Source organism: Schistocerca serialis, chromosome 3 (genome assembly GCF_023864345.2).
Source record: "Schistocerca serialis cubense isolate TAMUIC-IGC-003099 chromosome 3, iqSchSeri2.2, whole genome shotgun sequence".
NCBI lineage: Eukaryota > Metazoa > Arthropoda > Insecta > Orthoptera > Acrididae > Schistocerca > Schistocerca serialis.
This window is the reverse complement of record NC_064640.1, coordinates 216,511,306-216,532,514: the sequence shown is the minus strand read 5'-3', so window position 1 is coordinate 216,532,514 and position 21,209 is coordinate 216,511,306. Positions and strand designations below refer to the sequence as shown.

At 43.9% G+C, this 21,209-nt stretch overlaps 1 protein-coding gene across 4 annotated transcripts in view; it reads right to left on the bottom strand.

The window, feature by feature from the left end:
• LOC126469944 (inner nuclear membrane protein Man1) overlaps positions 1-21,209 on the bottom strand; it is a 341,802-nt gene that overhangs the window by 192,403 nt on the left and 128,190 nt on the right. For all 4 annotated transcript variants that reach the window (XR_007586098.1, XR_007586097.1, XM_050097349.1 and 1 more), the window contains exon 4: positions 11,640-11,680. Coding sequence is in view for 2 of the 4 variants with exons in the window: in XM_050097349.1 (XP_049953306.1) it covers positions 11,640-11,680 (41 nt within the window). In the remaining 2 variants the exon portion in view is untranslated. The remainder of the gene's footprint in view (positions 1-11,639; positions 11,681-21,209) is intronic.

The following is a 21,209-nucleotide window of genomic DNA, read 5'->3' as shown; positions in this document are numbered from 1 at the left end:
CTGTTCCAATGAACATGTACTGTGTTCTTGACACCGGGATCTCCTGTGTCCAGGGATCAGTAGAATGCATCTTGCAGATCTCCGGGTGAATAAACGATGTCTGTTCAGTCGTCTGTAGACTGTGTGTCTGGAGACAACTGTTCCAGTAGCTGTGGTAAGGTCCCAAGCAAGGCTACATTTAGTACTCCGTGGCCGTCTGCGGACACTGATGGTGAGATATCGGTCTTCTTGTGGCATTGTACACTGTAGACGTTCTGTACTGTAGTGCCTCGACACGTTTCCTGTCTACTGGAATCGTTGCCATAATCTTGAGATCACACTTTGTGGCACATGGAGGGCCTGTGCTATGATCTGCTGTGTTTGATCAGCCTGCAGTCACCCTAGTATTCTACCCCTCATAACGTCATCAATATGCGTTCTTTGAGTGATTATCAACACACAGTCACCATTAGCATGTCTGAAAATGTCTGCACACTTACTCACTACACCGTACTCTGACACGCACCAACCCACCTCTGAGTATGTGGATCACTGCCAGTGCCACCATGCGACGATCGCAGGTCAAATCCACCACGTGGTCATACCCCCAGGTGATTTAAACCCGCAAACCGCCCACCAGAGCTTTATTTCACCATGCATCAACATTATCCTTAATTTATGAGCACGAGTGTAATTTACAAAGTCAACTAAGGCAAGTATGTCTTCCACCCGTCTTTCACCTGCTAGATGAACACAACACAAATCACCATCAATGTTCTCTCAACCAAATAAAGATGGAAAGTGTGCAGAAGTAGTCAATTGGACATTTTACATGGGAGGGAATAATGGTCCAGTGCAAACATGTCCATATTGAATCTCCTCAAATTTCCATGGGGAACACATGCGATGACAAAGGCTACCCAACACATACTGAGTATTAGTTCGTTATTCAGCCGTCTAGAGGGTGACACAGTTGAGTCAGCTATATCCCTGTACCCCAACCGCCCTTTCCATTCAGATTGCTCCTGCCATTAGCCAGAAATGTGAATCATTCCCATCACAGGCCACAGCTGCCACGTACCATGCACCCTCAGACAGAATTGTCCTAGGAAAACAGCCACATATATATTTGATCGCTGCACTTACACTTAAATGTTACGATTGCAGCCTCAATCAGACGACATTTGACAATGAACGAAGTATCAGAAATACCCACTCCTGATGACTGTGGCTCTGGAAATAAAAATACCTGTGCCATTCTTACGACTTGACATAATTTTCCACATTAAAAAAAAAAATCTTTTATTCCCTTTGCAGCTACCGGGGTATTCCACAGCAAATCCATACCTTCCATTACGACAGGACATATCTGTTTTCTTTTCACAATCGATGTTCTCTCAACAAAGTAAGGACAGAAAATGTGCAGAAGCAGTCAACTGGACAATTTACATGGGAGGGAACAATGGTCCAGTGCAAACACAACATGTTCCACCTCGCTGCACCTTGCTTAAGTTTCGGGTTTCTAAAGAACAAACACACACACACACACACACACACACACACACACAGGGAAAGGGCGGTTGGGGTACAGGGACGTAGCTGACTTAACTGTGTCGCTCTCCAGACGGCTGGATAATGAACTAATACTCAGTACGTGTTGGGCAGCCTTCGTCATCGCATGTGTTCTCCATGGAAATTTGAGGAAACTCAATATTGATGTGTGTTTGCACTGGACCATTGTTCCCTCCCATGTAAATTGTCCGGTTGACTGCTTCTGCACATTTTCTGTCCTTACTATGTTGAGAGAACATCGATTGTGGTGTGTGTTGTGTTCGTGTAGCAGGTGAAAGATGGGTCGGAGACACATTTGCTGGTTCTCTAGACATGAGAAACACCTTAGTCGGCTTTGCAAATTATAAGGATGATTTGGAATCTGTTATATCATCAACATCGATATTCGCAAGTGGAAATATCAGCTTCCTCTCCCCCCCCCCCCAACCCCCCCCCCCCCCCCCTCTCTCGAGATTCCACGTAATGGTCTTCACATACAAGGTAAGTTTCCAGTTACTCAGTGGCTTACAACACGCTCCAGCCATCGCTGCACCTTGCTTAAGTTTCGGGTTTCTAAAGAAATAATTTCCAGTCTATATCTTCAGAATTATACTGTGCAAGCGATACTGCTATGCAAGCTATATTGCTACGTGCTTGATATTGAGAAGTATCTCACAAATTGTATGATATTCTGGTAAACCATGTGAATGTATGTATGTTCTTGTAATCTCACAGTGTGGAGATGGTTGTACAAAGCAAGCAAGCAGATCGGGGTCAGAAACAGTAATGCATTTGTGCTGAGGAGAATCGACCCAACCTTCGTACAACAGTTCAAAGAGTGACCTCGATCCACTGAGAGCCCTCTGGTCATGCACCGGACCAGTCTGTGTGCAGGAGCAGATGACTTGTGACCGTTGGCTGTGGTGGATCACTGCGCAAGCTGCCCAAGCGACCTCTACTCCCGCCAAAAATTTTCCCCGCCATTTTCTTTGGGTAGGGAGGGAGGTTAGTGGAGGTAGCCCAGCTGGCCTACTTTCCCACCAAAATTCCCACACCCCATCTATCGCCATCATTCTTGAATAAATTTGGCAACAACGCAACACGGTGCCATGTCCTAGTTGCCCTACTAATCACAGCACCTTGGTCCAGTCAGTTAAGCATATGAACTTTGTTGAGGCTGGGCTCTGCAACTGCAGATTTCTTCATCTGGCTGAGGCTAATGCTTCTCACATGTTCCAAGTGGCACTGAGAAACATTTGCAACTGGTGCTATAGACCCCAGGTGTCCATAGTCCTAATTTGTCTTTCGCTGAGCCAAGCACATTTTTGATTTTTGCCTATGAACGAAAAATGGTTCTGATGTTATTTTTCTCTAAAACCATGGCAAACTTGGCCGTGGGTGGTCCAATGTATGGAAGGGACGCCAGACACTTCCTGTTCTTTAGGGTCATCTTCTTCCTTCTTCTTGTTCAGCTGGAGAGCGCGTCTTATCTGTGTCGCTGAGTAGCCATTCCTACAAAAGGTCTTCCGAAGAATACTCATGTCTTGAATATTAGTGCAGTACAATACTCATCATGTAAAAACGGGTCATCTGTCTCCATTTGCTATTGAGTGTACAATGAAAATTGAAGACTTTTTTTGTAGATTATCACTCAACAACAGTAAAGCATTTTATACTATCCAAAGTGATGAGCGGTACCTGACGCTGTCCAGAAGGTGGCAGGCAGCACAGCACCACTGCAGAGGCCACTACAGGTAGCCAGCAAATGGGCCCTGGAGAGCTGTGATGCATGCAGTGTACATAGGCAGGCAGCCTGCCAAAAGATCCTCTCCAGAAAATGTTACTGGACAGAACTGTTATTACAAGTGTGTCAGAAAGAGAAATACATTGTAGCTGTACTGTCATTACACTAAAGACTTCAGCATTCAGATAAAAGATGCTATAAAAATTTAGCAATGCGCTGTTTCAAACATGAGACATTGCATTCAGATGGCACACTGTTTCTGCTACACGCATCATAACAACTCGAATAGATGATGAGACTTCCTCCAGGAACTGCCACAGCCTTAAGTGTTGCCAGATTGTGCAGATAGCCAGACTTAGTTTATTATCAGTGTGGCTAGTTTATTTGTGCCTTGTACAATCGGTGCAGACAAAGAATCTGCAGAGTCCAGCTGCCGGCCAGGTTTCATGTCACAGAGCGGGCATGTGATAGGTTCCCCTAACATTACATTCTCTAAGATATGGCTGATTATTAGGACTACCCCGTCAAAGGCACTGGGGAAGGTTCCCTTGTCATAATGTATGTCGGTGAGTAAACATGGTATGGCTGAAGGGGCTGCAGCACAGCACAGAACAGAACAGCACAGCACAGCACAGCACAGCAGCCTCTTTTCTTGAGGTGGGATATTATGTGACAGCCTCATATCTTTATTTGTGTCTTTTATCATCTGATTTTTGAGATGGGCATTGATTTCCCAATCTCCTTCTCATTATCCAGGGTATAGAGTGATAGATGTGTCCTGTCAGCTTGGGGAATTGGACTGTTAAAAGTGCCATCATGGCAGCCTCTTTCCTCAACTCGTCAGTATGGCCATTTCCTGGAATGTCAGCATGACTTGGTATTCAAAGAAATACAGTAATAGCCTCTGTCCTGTTGAAATTGTATAGTCTTTGGATGATAAGATAGTGGAGGGTGAGGGGATAGCAGTTGGTTATTGCGTATATGCTGCTTAGGGAATCATCACAGCCTCTCTGATGGAGTTTTAATATGGCTGGGAACTCTGCTGTGTAAATACCGTTTTCATTCAAAAGTTCAAAAACTTTTATGAATATATGTGTATCCAATTCTGTTACTGCCCTGTGTATATCTGGATAAACAACGCATAGCCTTCTAGAATGAAGTAAAACTTATGGTGGTACATTCTAGGGTCTATATTATCCATGGTATCATACTTTAAGTTGTAGGTATCACAAAGAAACTAATCACTTTTGGTACACCTTCAAATCATTGGGGAAATCAGTAGCTTACATCTGACATTGTCAAAATATACTACTGCTGTTCACCCTGTTTTCAAGCAATTACTGAGTAAGCAGATGTTGGGGCTCTGAAAAAGTAAAAGATAATAAGAATTATCTGGCATATGGCTGATGCTAATAATATACTTAATTGAAAGTTGTTGGCACTGTACAGTATTCTCAAAATTTTCTGATTGTGTAAGAGACCCGATGTGTGTGGTGCTCCTGCCCTATGCGCCACACACACAGTGTCAACTCAAGTTAATCATCAGACATTTTTGTCAACCATCCAGTTCTGATGTAACAGTTGTAGAATCATTCAAAGAAAGTCTCTGCTCAATAGTGTGGAAGTTCCCAAATCATGCAAGATTAGTTGGGGGCATCTTTAATGTAGTGAGTATACTCTGGGACACCTATGGATTAGCTGCAGGTAGTATGGGTGGATAGTCTTTCAAAGTAGTTATAAACACTTTTTCCGAGAATTGTCTTGGGTGGCTAGTTCAACAACCACATGCAATGCAAATATTTTATGCCTTTTAACTACAAACAGGCTGACCTTAACAACAGTGTAAATGCAGACTAAAGGATTAGTGGTCATGGTATCATAATGACAATGGTTACTAAGTTAATAAAATATTCCAAGCTATTATGCCGTGGTCAGACATATCTCACATTAAAGACTAACGTTTTTGTCTCCATCTGCGGATGACATTTTCAAGGGGGATTGTAGCTTTTTTGAGTGTCTCATTCACACATTGGCTCGCAGTTCAGCAATGAGCCAAGGTGTGAAGCGGACACTTAAAGAAAATGTCCTCTGCAGATGAGTCAGTAGTGAGCCACAGTATGAACTGGACACTCAAAGAAGCTATGAGTCCTCTTGAAAATGTACTCCGCAGATGGGGACAAAACATTAGGTTTCAATGGGAAAGCCATCCAATTACAGCATAATAGCCCAGAATATTTTATTAATTGTGACATTTCGACTATGAAAGTTCACATTTTACAATGGTTACTAAAGTTAATAAATTCATCACAAAGGTTAGAGGCATTTTATGCTTGAAAAAGCCGATAATCAGTTGCTAAACAATGAATGGACATCATTTTGTTCAAAGATTACGGACGATGAGGAATTACAGGCAACACCCAAACTGACACTCTTGGGAAGTGTTTGCTGAGTAATTGGATTAAGGATGGAAAAGGCACACTGTGATTTAATAACAAAATTTGGAATATGCTGAGGAAACAGACATTGTGGCAGACTCAGAAATTCAGTTTTTTATATATATATATATGGCAGCTTACTCTAAATCCAGAAAAATTTAAGCTAACACACATGAGTAGCAAAAACAATCCTGTAATCTTCAAAAACATATTAGTGATGCTTGACAAAGTCATGTTCATTAAATATCTATGCATTATATAGTAAAGCAATATGAAATGGAATGAGCACATGAAGAGAATAGTAGGGAAAAACAAATTATTGACTTTGGTTTACTGGGAGAATACTAGAAAAGTGTAGCTCATCTACGAAGGAGAATGACACTTTTTCTTGAGTACTGCTAGAATGTTTCGAGTCCCCAAAAGGTCGGATTAAAGGAAGACATCGAAGCGATTCAGAGTTATGCTGCTAAATTTCTTACCAGTAGGTTTGATCAACACAAATGTACTACTGAGATGCTTCATGAACTCAATATGGGAATCCCTGCAGGGATGACAACGATCTTTTCGTGAGGCGCTATTGAGAAAATTTAGAGAACCAGCATCTGAGGCTGACTGCAGAACAATTCCACTGCCACCAATGTACATTTCACATAAGGACCATGAAGACAAGATAAATCAGGACCTCTATGGAGTCCAATAGACAATTGTTTTTTCCATCACCCCATTTGTGAATGGAACAGGAAAGGGAATGACCAGAAGTAGCAGTAGGACCCTCTGCTACGTGCACCATATGGCGGATTGCAGAGTATTTACATGGATGTAGACAGACAAATAAGTTAAAATTAGTTTTTGGTAAAATTTGATTAGAAACTGACAGCTCATCAGGATGTATTTCCAAGAAAACATAATGAATTTAATTTCCGCATGCAGTTGCCTGAAGTTGCTTTAAGTGTGGTAACCAAGTCAGTTTGCTATTGAACAGCAGACCCTAAAAATCAAAAATTGTGTAACTTCTAGTGGTGGTTATCTAAGTATAATTCAGGGTGTGGGTGGACAAATATAATTCTATGGGAGTGCAAAACTATGGATCATAATTCTGGGCCCAAATCTGTGTTTTCTTTATCACAGCCTGGAGTTGATGTACCACTGTACATAGTGATGCATGATTACAGTATAAACTGAAATTATCAATTATTGCACCTGTTAAGAGAGTGGCACTCAAGATAGAATTCTGTGGGCATGTTGTCTTGTATACGTCGTGTATTAAGGGTCGCACCTCCTTTGATGCAGAATAGTCAATGTGATACAAAAATTCTCAATAAAAACAGGCACATTGCCTTATGAGACTCAAGTAGCATAGCAAAGATGTGGTGTCTCCAATTCTGTCATGTGCCTTTCTCAAACTGATCAACACTGCCATTAGATGTAGTTGACACACAAAGGCATCTCTCACAGCAGACTCTGACTGCAAATGGTGACCAGTGATGGATCTTAATCCTCTAAATCTACAATGAAAACTGTGGAAGCTGATTTTTGTTTCCAGGCACCAACAAAATCTTAATTATCATCTGTCAAAAAAGTTCTCAAGGCTTTGCTGTTAAACTTTTAATTATATAGCTAACTTTACATTATTTACAATAATGGAAATTCCTGGATGGAAAAACACACAAAATAAGTGGAAGGAAACCACTTACCCAAAGAGGACTGGTATATGGCACACAGGAACACGTAACATAAAACAGTTAACACCAGATTTCAAGCTTTTGCTCTTTTTCTACTAAGAGCACACACATTCACATACACAATTACACAGACACTCAAATGTACATGTTCACAGTAGCAGCAGGGCTGATTATTGAATATCATTTACTGAAAGCAGTTGTCTGGAGTTGGGAGGCCGTAGAGAAGGATGCACAAGACAAAAAAAGAGGGAAGTAGGGTAGCATAGGCAAGTCTTTCGCCAGATGACTCTGTGGCTGCACAACAAGATGAAAGCAGCTCGGAGGGCAGAGAACCTAAGGGGCACGGAGGGAGGGAGGGAGGGGAGGAACATGGTGGGGGAAAAAAGGGGGAGAGGGGGGGCGGAGAGGGGGGGGGCGTAGAGGGGGGGCGGAGAGGGGGGCGTAGAGGGGGGGGCGTAGAGGGGGGGGCGGAGAGGGGGGGGCGGAGAAAGGGAGGGCGGAGAGGGGGGCCGGAGAGAGGGGGGCCGGAGAGGGGGGGGCGGAGAGAGGGTGGGCGGAGAGGGGGGGGCGGAGAGAGGGTGGGCGGAGAGGGGGGGGGCCGAGAGGGGGGGCGGAGAGAGGGGGCTAGAGGGAGGGCGAGAGAGAGGGGGCTAGAGGGAGGGAGAGAGAGAGGGGGCTAGAGGGAGGGAGAGAGAGAGGGGGGCTAGAGGGAGGGAGAGAGAGAGGGGGCTAGAGGGAGGGAGAGAGAGAGGGGGCTAGAGGGAGGGAGAGAGAGAGGGGGCTAGAGGGAGGGAGAGAGAGAGGGGGCTAGAGGGAGGGAGAGAGAGAGGGGGCTAGAGGGTGGGAGAGAGAGAGGGGGCTAGAGGGAGGGAGAGAGAGAGGGGGCTAGAGGGAGGGAGAGAGAGAGGGGGCTAGAGGAGGGAGAGAGAGAGGGGGCTAGAGGGAGGGAGAGAGAGAGAGGGCTAGAGGGAGGGAGAGAGAGAGAGGGCTAGAGGGAGGGAGAGAGAGAGAGAGGGCTAGAGGGAGGGAGAGAGAGAGAGAGGGCTAGAGGGAGGGAGAGAGAGAGAGAGGGCTAGAGGGAGGGAGAGAGAGAGAGAGGGCTAGAGGGAGGGAGAGAGAGAGAGAGGGCTAGAGGGAGGGAGAGAGAGAGAGAGGGCTAGAGGGAGGGAGAGAGAGAGAGAGGGCTAGAGGGAGGGAGAGAGAGAGAGGGCTAGAGGGAGGGAGAGAGAGAGAGGGCTAGAGGGAGGGAGAGAGAGAGAGGGCTAGAGGGAGGGAGAGAGAGAGAGGGCTAGAGGGAGGGAGAGAGAGAGAGAGGGCTAGAGGGAGGGAGAGAGAGAGAGGGCTAGAGGGAGGGAGAGAGAGAGAGGGCTAGAGGGAGGGAGAGAGAGAGAGGGCTAGAGGGAGGGAGAGAGAGAGAGGGCTAGAGGGAGGGAGAGAGAGAGAGGGCTAGAGGGAGGGAGAGAGAGAGAGGGCTAGAGGGAGGGAGAGAGAGAGAGGGCTAGAGGGAGGGAGAGAGAGAGAGGGCTAGAGGGAGGGAGAGAGAGAGAGGGCTAGAGGGAGGGAGAGAGAGAGAGGGCTAGAGGGAGGGAGAGAGAGAGAGGGCTAGAGGGAGGGAGAGAGAGAGAGGGAGAGAGAGAGGGCTAGAGGGAGGGAGGGAGAGAGAGAGGGCTAGAGGGAGGGAGAGAGAGAGAGAGGGCTAGAGGGAGGGAGAGAGAGAGAGAGGGCTAGAGGGAGGGAGAGAGAGAGAGAGAGGGCTAGAGGGAGGGGGAGAGAGAGAGAGAGGGCTAGAGGGAGGAGAGAGAGAGAGAGAGGGCTAGAGGGAGGGAGAGAGAGAGAGAGAGGGCTAGAGGGAGGGAGAGAGAGAGAGAGAGGGCTAGAGGGAGGGAGAGAGAGAGAGAGAGGGCTAGAGGGAGGGAGAGAGAGAGAGGGCTAGAGGGAGGGAGAGAGAGAGAGGGCTAGAGGGAGGGAGAGAGAGAGAGGGCTAGAGGGAGGGAGAGAGAGAGAGGGCTAGAGGGAGGGAGAGAGAGAGAGGGCTAGAGGGAGGGAGAGAGAGAGAAGGCTAGAGGGAGAGAGAGAAGGCTAGAGGGAGAGAGAGAAGGCTAGAGGGAGAGAGAGAAGGCTAGAGGGAGAGTGGGAGGGAGGGAGGGAGAGTGGGAGGGAGGGAGGGAGAGTGGGAGGGAGGGAGGGAGAGTGGGAGGGAGAAGGGAGAGTGGGAGGGGGGGAGGGAGAGTGGGAGGGAGGGAGGGAGAGTGGGAGGGAGGGAGGGAGAGTGGGAGGGAGGGAGGGAGGGAGGGAGAGTGGGAGGGAGGGAGGGAGAGTGGGAGGGAGGGAGGGAGAGAGGAGAGTGGGAGGGAGGGAGGGAGAGAGGGAGAGTGGGAGGGAGGGAGGGAGAGAGGGAGAGAGGGAGAGTGGGAGGGAGGGAGGGAGAGAGGGAGAGTGGGAGGGAGGGAGGAGGAGAGAGGGAGGAGGGAGAGTGGGGAGGGAGGGAGAGTGGGGGGGAGGGAGAGTGGGGGGGAGGGAGAGGGGGGAGGAGAGTGGGGGGGAGAGGGTGGGGGGGGGGGAAGGCAGTATGTGCTGTAGATAGGGAAAGAATGGTGAAAGTAAGGTAATGCAATTGGGAACAAGTTAGGAGGCCAGGGGGATTGTGAAAGTGCAGGACATGTTGGAGAGAGAATTGCCAAGGGCATGATGCAGGGAAAATTATGCTGGAATTGAATGTTCAAATGGGTTGTGTAGTGAAGCAACTGTTGAAGCCATTATTGTTGTGGTGTGCATCATCTTCGGCAACTTTATGGTCAAGTTTGAGGTTTACCACAGTTTGGTGGTGGCCATTCTTGGAGCGGACAGTTGCGTGCTTATCTACATCTGCATCATCCTCATACACCAAAAGCTCCCAAAGAGTATGTGGCTGATTATCCCCTGCCACTACGCCCCCCCCCATACCACCTGCGAATGCTCCCCCCCCCCCCAATACCATTTTGCAAATGCCCCCCCCCCCCCCACCTCTTGCAAATGGCATGCAGGAAGAAAGATTGCCAGTGCACTGCTGTATTACCTCGAATTTTCTTGTCATGGCCATTCAGCGAGATTTTTGTGGGAGGAAGTAATATGTTGTGCAATTTATCTCAAAGTGCTCACTGAAAATTTCAATAGCAGACACTAAACCTTTCTGTGATGAACACCACCTCTCTTGTAATGTCTGCCACTGGAGTTTGTTAAGCGTCTCTGTAATGCTCTCATGCCTACTAAGCACGTCCATGATTAAACGCACAGCTCCTCGTTGGATCTTCTCCATCTCTTTCTATCAGCCCTACCTCATAAAGATCCCAGGCTGATGAAAAAATTCAAAAATTGGTCAAACAAGTGCAATGTAAGCCACTTCCTTTGTGGATGAGAGATTTCCTTCAGATTCTTCCTATGAATCTCTGTCTGGCACTGATTTTCCTACTGTTGTTTTATGTGGTCCTTCCAACAAAAGCTGCTGTGGATCCATCAGGTTGTACAACACACCACACACTGACAAAATCACTTCAATAAACAATTTTCCACCACTGTGGTTTCAGTAAGCTACATTGAAGTTGACAGTTGCTGCAAAATTGCAATTCTGCAACCTTGCACATGGAGACAGGCAAGATTCTGCTGAACAAGAAGTAAGGACCCAGAGTCTTATTGAATTAACATTTTGTGGACAAGGTCCTAGAACGTAAGTGAAGTATTCTGTACACAGAATGATGGAAACAAGAACACATGTATCTGTGAAAGACAAAATGAAACAAATAAAAAGTAGGTTACAGAAATTTAACAAGAGGTAATGAGACCTAAATGGTTCCACGAACCATTAGTTTATTTAACACAGCACTGTGCAGTGTTCAAATGAATGGTAACACACCAGGATACTATGTAACTATGTTTCCTAAGTGAAACAAAATAATTTTTTTATTATTGTTGTTGCTGATGTTTTGTAATTTACTACTACTACTACTACTACTACTACTCTGTTTGTAGCTGAATGTAAAATGGTAATTTTGCATTAACATTTTCTATATGGACATGGTTACTCATTTCCACTATGTTACACACTTCATAAATCACTAAAACTACCACATCTCAAGTCTTCAGCACTTTTCCCTTAACTGCCCTTATAGAGTAATATTCACACACATGCAGTTAAGACAGAATCTAAGAATGAACTTAAAAAGATATACACCACATCAAAGGATAAAAATGATCCAGAGAATGTTTACTCACCGAGGGAATTGCTTGGTTTGAACAGATGGGGTAATTGTTTCCTGCAAAAATTTAAACACAAATCACTGTAAGATGACATGACAATAATGTTCATGTTTGTTATGCATTATATGTTACTAGGTTTGCACACTAGCAGATTCATGAGAATAACGAAGTCACACAACCGATAGAAGTTGGAAAGAGGAATATTTATGCAGTCTACTACCAACACCTCTCACTTGTCACAACTCATGATAAAATGAACAGATTTCTCTATTCTCTGAAGTCTATACCTAAATAATATCCTGAATACAATTTGAGAAAGGAGACAATCATCTATTTAGCAGCCACTGATACAGGAAAAATTCAAGCAGGTTCAAGACACACAATTTTAAAAGAGAAAAAGGTTTCAGCTTTCTTATTTTTAAAAATCCCTTAATCAGGAGGTAGGGGATAATAGCCAATATAAAGAAGGAAAGTGGAAGCAGTATAGTTGGTGAAGAGAAGTACTAGAGAACTACCAAGAGCTATTTGTATCAGTAGGTCTAATGTGAGTGCTAAACTCAAGAAGTACTGTAATGCTGCCTAACTGCAAAAAGAAGGTACATAACATCAGGAAAGCAGAATTAAATATGGTTCAAATAGGCCCATATGGTAAAACAGGCATTAAGAAGGAAAAGATAAAAAGATGGCAGTAGGTAAATGCAATCGTGTAATAAAAAAAAAAAAAACTAAAGTTAAACAATGAAAACAAAAAGTAGAAAACAGTAGACTCTCTAATAGCACCAGAGCCCACAAATGGACTTTGGAAGTACAAATGTTAGGAGTTGGTATCCAACTGAAAATGGTTCATCTGGTGAAACACATACCAATTGTCTTTCTAACCAATGTATTCAAAGCTGACATGTCAATGTAAAATGCTGGACCAAACTTACAGGTCAGTTGACAGATTATGTGTGTTTTCTTACAGGGTGACATCCTCTTGATTACATATGTTTTTCCAGAGAGACTGGAGCATATAGTACCAGAAATATGCATAGGTAAGGTTTTACTACAGGATCACTCAAATGAATGAAGAGTGTGTACTTTTTGGGGTGGTGTGGAAGTGGATGGAGGATGAGATAGGAAGGGTCTAAATCCATCCTGGCATTTGCTTATGCTAGTAGGTCAACAGAAACCATCACAGTGTTATCAATGATTTGGTACAAACATCTAGAGAGTAGTTGGGGGCAAGTGTATGCATTGAGGTAAATGTAGGTATTGTCACATCTCAGTTCCAAACATTTTGGTTGGCAGCAATGCAGCATTACTAGTTTGGCAGTACTGTCAAATGAGAAAGAACAGTGCCTGAGCACCAGTCAGCATGTGCACATCATAATATGAAGTAAGTTCTGTTTTTCTCATCTTCACTGTAGTCTTGGTACAACTTTATTTCTACTTCTTGCATAGTAATTAAACTGGACTGATCTCATTAATTTAGTGTTAACATTTTACGATGTTCCTGTTCACTAGAAACTCTAATTACCTAAAGGTGAATACTTGTAAGTTTGAAGAAATCGAACATATGATAAATAAAAAAATGAGGCAAGTGTATGTGGCTCAAGGAGCAACTGTAGGCACCACCTGCTGCTTCTTCAGAGACTACTTCATGCCACCAGTGAGTCCTCTATCTGGAATATCATTTCCTTCAAGTAGTCACACATCACTGTCAGATATCATTCCTATTCCTCATATCCAAAAAGCAAGGAAACAATCTAGGAAAGGTTCGAAATCAACCCACCTGGCATCAACTCCACACAGACAAAAGTTGTAACAAGCAATTAAAGCGGAAGAGGATGCAGCTAATGAGAAGATGCAAAGAGCAGATGTAGGGTCCAAGGCTAAGAACCAAAAATCTAAAACCACAGGGAACAGATAACTAACATTGTCTAATTCTTCTTCCAAAGAGTCCAGTACAATGTTCCTTTATAAAAGTGAAAACACGTGCAACTGGAATTTATTGTCAGAATCTGAGACATGACAGTGGCATGTCCACATTGATTAGGCCTATACAAAAAGGTGATTTTGTAATTTGTCAATCAAGCAGGTTTGGAAGAATTTTTCAATAAAGGGATTCCTAAAACACTTCAGTTTATCAAGACAATGGGGGATGTGTTTTTTCATGAGGACGGCATTGCGGAAGAAACTTTCACATGCACTGCAATCTAGCTGGAGTGAATTCAGAGATGCATTTGTATTTCGAGATGACCTGAGTAGGTACAGTGCCTTATTACAGTGTTAATTTCGTACAATGTTGTCTATCATTTATTCAAGTTTTGTTACCAAATATCTGCATTTGAGTTGATGTATTATTTCATATTTACATATAAATGTTGGTATTTGAATGTTTATTATGCAATAAGAAGTTGTATCTTTAAAAACAATATTTTAGCCTCAATTTTCCAAAGTTAGAGATTGTTTCACGATCTTTTTCTCAAAGGAGCAAGTTTACTCACGAGTGTACACTTACCCCACTCAATGGGGCACACGTACACATTGCTGTACCCTTGGAAAACTACTATTTATGGATAAATTAATGTAAAATCATTTTGAGAGATGCATTTTTGAGACCAGCACATGCTTTAACTACAGTAAAATGTTTATATCTCTGGCTTACTTCCAGTACTTCCCACATGCTCTCATACAAAATTTGTGTACACTTACCCCACCACAAAACTCTCTTTTTCCCCCAAAAAACACTGAGTTGCTTCACTTAACATATTATTTCCACAAATATAATGTAGTTAATGCTTGCTCTTTTAGTGTTACCAAAAATACAAAAACTATCAAAACATTAGTCATAAGTACTATCTCCATAAATGCATTACAAAAAACTTACTTTTTGCAGTTACATACGCAGTTATTTACATGGTGATTACACACACATACGTGATAGTCAATGGGTACTCTCAAATAAATCTAGAGGGGTGAGAATAAACATTATCTAATTTATGATTCTGAATACTCAACTTTTTTTTTTAAATAGTGCATAAAATATATATTACTTCCAGTCTCATGACTGCTGCAGAGTCATTAACAACTGTGCTTTTTCATTGTAGATCATTACTTCACCAGAGTTCAGCATTTTTTAGTACTGGACTGACAACTGTCTATGCTGAAAGAGGTAAAATAATTCCAGCATTGACTCTCCCTCTTCTACCGCTGCCCTCCACTGCTTTTCCAAGGAATGTAACAAGAGTGATAAGCCAAATTAAATACAGCAGTTTGTTTCTCAGTTTTAATTTTCTTTTATATATTCACTCTACATAATACAAAAGAAATCTGAACTGAAAAATATCTTCAGCAACTCATTTTTAAAGCTGAAGCTACATGACAGCAATTTGCATAGGGGATATTGGAGGAACACAAAAGTCTTTCTGAAGGGTGGGTGGGGGGGGGTGGGGGGGGGGGGTGGGGGGAAGAATCAGTAATGTCAAGCAGCACAGCTGCCTCACACAAAATATTGAAGAAAACATACAATGACATGAAAGTAGCATTCCAAATTACGAGACAGAATGGCTGGACAATAGTTATTGGCATTAGAAGAAATTCTTAATACTGCCGATTGACACACACAAAAATAAAAAAAAAGTATCCAAACATTTGGAACTTTACTTCCTTCCTTCCTTCGAGTTTCAGAGTGGGCAAAAAGTCTCAGTTAGTACATTAGTAAACACTATTCCTGCCTAAGTGCAGAGGTAATATGAGGACAGAGTGAGAAGTAAAGAGAGATTAAGAAGAAGAGAGATGAAATGAATAGTGGAATTCAAAACTAAGAGGAAAATGACAAGATAAAACCAGAGTTTGGGTGATGGGGGAAGTGAAAAATTAAAAATGGAATTTAAAAAAATAATATTGATGAAAAATGAAAGAGGGGAGACATTATATACTAACTGAGGTTAAGACTAGGATGGTGTAGGGATGTCAGAATTTGTTGCAGGGAAGTTATCATCTCCAGAGTCGAAGCATCTATATAGCGAGTGTGATGTAACAAGCACTCAGGTCACTTGAGACATGCTGTAGGAAGCATGCTCAGCAACTGGGTACTGGCTGTCCAAGGCCGAAAGTTGTTCTATGCCCATTCATGCACACACAAAGTTTTTGTGATGGTCACAATGCTATGAAACGAACAGGCCAGTTGGTGCACGATGTGTCATGTTTTGTAACACCTGACATTCAATGACTTACCCATGGCAGTAGTGAATGAGGTTTCCAAGGGACTCAACACTGTGGTTATTTGTTCATTTATCCTGATAATTGACAATCCAATAGAGGAGTTTTGCAATTAATACTAATAGAGTTGGGTCAAGTGCTCTGATGCTATCACAAAAGACAATTTAAAAAGAACAGTTAACTAAGAAAGTCAATATAAGAATTTACAGGACACACACATGCGAGGGTAGAGTAGCAGGATGAAGTGTGCGGGTAAAGGTTCCCCAAAGAATACGAGTTGGGGTGGAAGATGTGCTTAGTGGCTCTGTCTCCTCCACTGAACTGACACTAGGAGAGAATACCATAAAAAAGGAAAAACTCATTCCATGTACCATGTGCAATAAGAGCAAATAACGCATCCACAAATTTCAAGTATTGGCTGTAAAGTCACTACTAAAATGAGTGCTTTAATTCAAGTGGTAATATCCACTTTCCTACACAGAAAGTTTATATAATATAGAGAGCGAGAGAAAGGAGGGCTGTAGGTACATGCAACACAACTGTTGTACTGAGTGTACTGCCTCACAGTTTGACAACTTTGTATTGCCACCTTACGACTCTCCCAAGCGGATTATTTCAACACCAAATTGTCACGCTTCACAACTGCATCTGTTGCACAGTTGTCAATTTCATGCCTTATAAGTGCACATCTTGCAGTCATAGCATTCACATTCTACTGGAGAAGGTGGAGGTAAAGGTATGTTTCTCAAGTGCTCGTTTTGGCATTGCCCTTGCCATGCCATTTTATTCCTTACTGCCACGGGGCATCCTCTCTGCTCCCCCTTAGGTGTTTATTTCCAAGTCACATATACTCATGTTTGCCAAGGTGTAGTAACTGGCTCTCATTTAGATACACTATGTCATCAAAAGTATATGGACACCTATCTGAAAATGTCTTACAAGTTCGTGGTGCCCTCCATTGGTAATGCTGGAATTCAGTATGATGCTGGCCCTCCCTTAGCCTTGATGACAGCTTCCACTCTCGCAGGCATACGTTCAATCAGGTGCTGGGAGGTTTCTTGAGGAATGGCAGCCCATTCTACATGGAGTGCTGCACTGAGGAGAGGTATCGATGTCGGTCGGTGAGGCCTGGCTCGAAGTCGGCATTTCAGAACATTCCAAAGGTGTTCTATAGGATTCAGTTCAGGACTCTGTGCAGGGCAATCCATTACAGGGATGTTATTGTTATGTAACCACTCTGCCACAGGCCGTGCATTACGAACAGGTGCTCGATCGTGTTGAAAGATGCAATTGCTATCCCCAAATTGCTCAACGGTGGGAAGCAAGATGCTTAAAACATCAATGTAGGCCTGTGCTGTGATAGTGCCACACAAAACAACAAGAAGTGTAAGATCCCTCCATGGAAAACATGACCACACCATAACACCACTGCCTCCAAGTTTTATTGTTGGCACTATACACACTGGCAGATGACGTTCACCGGGAATTTGTGATACCCACACCCTGCCATCAGATCGCTACATTGTGTACCATGATTCATCACTCCACACATTTTTCCATTTTTCAATCATCCAATGTTTACTCTCCTTACACCAACTGAGGCGTCGTTTGGCATTTATTGGCATGAAGTGTGGCTTATGAGCAGCCGCTCGACCATGAAATCCAAGTTTTCTAACATCCTGCCAAATTGTCATAGTACTTCCAGTGGATCCTGATGCAGTTTGGAATTCCTGTGTGATACTCTGGATAGATGTCTGCCTATTACACATTACGACCCTCTTCAGCTGTCAGTGGTCTCTGTCAGTCAACAGACGAGGTCGGCCTGTACGCTTTTGTGCTGTATGTGTCCCTTCACGTTTCCACCTCATTATCACATCATAAACAGTGAACCTAGGATGTTTAGGAGTGTGGAGATCTCCCCTATAGAGGTATGACCCAAGTGACACCCAATCACATGACCACATTCGAAGTCTTTGAGTTCTGCGGAGTGCCCCATTCTGCTCTCTCACGATGTCTGATGACTACTGAGGTTGCCGATATGTAGTACCCGGCAGTAGGTGGCAGCACAATGTACCTAATATTAAACTTATGTTTTGGGTGTGTCCAGATATTTTTGATCACATAGTGTATCTACCACCCAGTTACAAAAGTAAAAATTAAGCATCAACCAATGTCCCATAGTAGCACCACAACAAAATGTCAGATTGTGAGCTCACTTTCGGCACGGTCTTCAAGGGAACCCTAAACCACAGTCCATTGTAGCACTCCTCAGAGTGCGTGCAACATGAGTACGGCATCACAAACAACAGTTATCATTGACATGGCAACGTTACCATTGATCCAAGAGGAATAGGTCAGCTTTGACAATGAGCATAGGTTGATCAACAATGAGAGCATGAAGGACACAGAGGGTACAGATAGGATAGAGAAAGTGCTAGCTAATGTGCCAACTGCTAACTTTTTTTCTACTCTAGAAAATGCGGATGCGAAATTTGAGGGTGATATACAAGTAGTTAGGAAAAAGAAGGAGTAGGTACCATCCATCCCTATACCCAGGGGCAATACAGTTCTTGTCAAGGACTTGCAAGAAGGGATAAAGTGGAAGTTGACAGCAGTCTACCATCATTGGACTACGAAAATACAAGCCGAGTCCATAGAGGACTATCAAAAGATAAGGGCAGAATTATAGGACCGAGAGACCAAATTCCACTCGTATTCAATGGAGTCAAAACAGGCACTTAGGATAGTAACAAAAGATCCTACAAATAGATGCAAGGGCCGAAGATGTTAAACGAGGCACTAGTTGTGGAATGATTCAAGCTGTCATCAGTACAGCAATTCTTGAAACCCACTCCGCCTGGAAAAGGATTGAACAGCCACAAGAAGGAGCCAAATTTCATGGCAACTACAACAACGAAGCACAAAGGGTGTTTAGACTAAGATATCTGCTCGGCTTCGGGTTAAGGTTAGAGAGGTATGACAAACCTGAAGGTCCTGGGCAGTGTCACTGTTGCCAGAAATTCAACCATACTAGTAAGAATTGTAGCACAGAGCCCAAGTTCATTAGGTGGCCAGACCACCACTTGACGAAACTATGTAAAACAGAGAGGAACACTACAGACATCTGCACTGCAATGGCTCACACTCGGCGTACTACCATGACTTCAAGGCTTACCATAAATTGCAACTGAACCAGGGGCTATAGAAAGCAGCCACCACAGCTACTGTCACTTCCGGACAGAAAACTTGGCAGTAGGCAAAGTTCAAACTGCAGCTTGTTCAGTTTCTGGTACTTACGCATCCGTGGAATGGTTGGGCTTCCCCCTCCACCTCTACTGTCACAATGATCTCTCCAGCAGTGTCACAGGTGTGCCCGCTCCCAACCCTGTTACCCTCACCGCCCCAGGTGGCCACAGCTAGCAGAGATGCTGCCAGTGTCACTTCACATCCCACATAACCAACATCTCAGGAGGTGCCAGGCACCAGCAACGATCTCTGTAGTCTAATGCTAGAGTCTACAGAGATCAGGTTGTTGTTGCAAGGATCAACCTGAACATGATAATATTGATGGTCAGTGGTCTGCCCTGTGTAGGACTGATTCACAAAAGTGACGATTCTTGCAGAAGCTGCAATGGCACTGTTTGTTGATGGACTTTAACAGAATTCCGAGTTTTTTAATACAACATCAGAATGTCTATGGCATTGCTGATACATTAGCTCAATTACAGTCGTCTCTAGACCGGCACACTCTAGATATTGCCTCTATCACAGACACACATCTATCGCTGACTGATCAATTCAAGGTTCACAGTTACTCGGTCCATGGGGTCAACTGCCTCAGCATTTCTGGCAGTAGAGTTGTCATCCCTGTGAGATGAAAGATTTGACACCAGATTATCAATATGCAGCAGCGAAAATGGCAGCAGGCGGAGACTGAGGTGGTTTGCTGAGGCTGGTCCCTCCACATGGGTATTTGCTACTAAGGAGCCTACTCACATCCCTTACCAAGCCTGTTCAGGCCATATATCCTAGATATCTTCCTGTGCAGGGGACTGCCTTTGGGGGCTGCAGCAATAGTTCACTATGAGCTGGATTCAAGACCATAGCCCAGCTGTCCTGGAATGTGCCAATGTTGAAGACACAAACCAGAGGATGGCAGAAACAATGCACGTTACTAACTGTGAACAATATATCACCAACACAGGACACCACCCGTACGTCATATCACAAATGTAGACTGAAAGTGATGTGGGTTAGGCAGTGAAGTATCTGACAGATGTCCTCCAGACCTGTGCTCGAGAGATGAGCACCAGGCTGACCACCAAACCTTTTCCTAGGGATGTGCACCCTGACTCCTGGGACTGATAGTCATTAAATGGCACACGAGGAGGGAATGGCTGTAATACTGAGATCCCACCAATTCTCGTCTGCTTAGATGGCTGGAAGCCCAGGTGAGCTAAAGCTACAGAAGCATAGAGGCTTCTGCTGCGAACAATGATTCAAGACACAGAACAAGACATGAACCAAGCATTATCATGAAAGTGCAGTAGGCTACTCCCAGGGTAAACAGGTCACTTTGAAGAGAAAATGCGATTAGTTTACAAAGATGAGAAAAAAGATGAAGTATTGCAACATCATTAGAATCACAATTTCGAACTCATGTCATCATGGATGATAAGAGAGATGGGCAGGAAGAAGTATTAGTTGGACGGGTTGCTCAAGTCAGAAAAGAGGCCAAGACAGAATTTACACTGGTGTCCAAGCACCTTCTGTATGCCTACATTGGATGGCTACAAAACAATAAATCCCTTGGTCCTGGTAAGATCTGTGTGCCATACCTGAAGTACTTACCTCCTACCACAATCACATACCCCACCACTATATGCAACAATCACATACCCCACCACTATATGCAACAATCACATACCCCACCACTACATGCAACCAGTACCTCTCCCTAACCTACATCCCAATTGCTTGGCAAACTTACAGGTTATAACCCTACCTAAACCCAATAAGGACCTCCTACTTCTCCACAGCTATAGGCTTATTTCATGCCTGTGCTTTCTCCTGAAGGTACTGGAGTGTCTTATCCACAGAGATCTCACCAAATTCCTGTGTGAGATCATCATCATCATCATCCCTGAGCACTTTATATTCCATCCAGAACACATCATCATCCAAATGTTTATAGTTGCCTATGGAACCATGATTTTCTGCCAACAAGTTGCCACAGCTGTTTTGAGCCTGCTGCAGAAGTTGTACTGAGAAGCCCTTGTGCATCCTCCAAATAGTCCTATCTACCTCTCATGTAATATCCACATTTTTTGGAGCCCTGCAGAAAGATATTCATGCCTGCTGATTTACTTCGGATGGAGA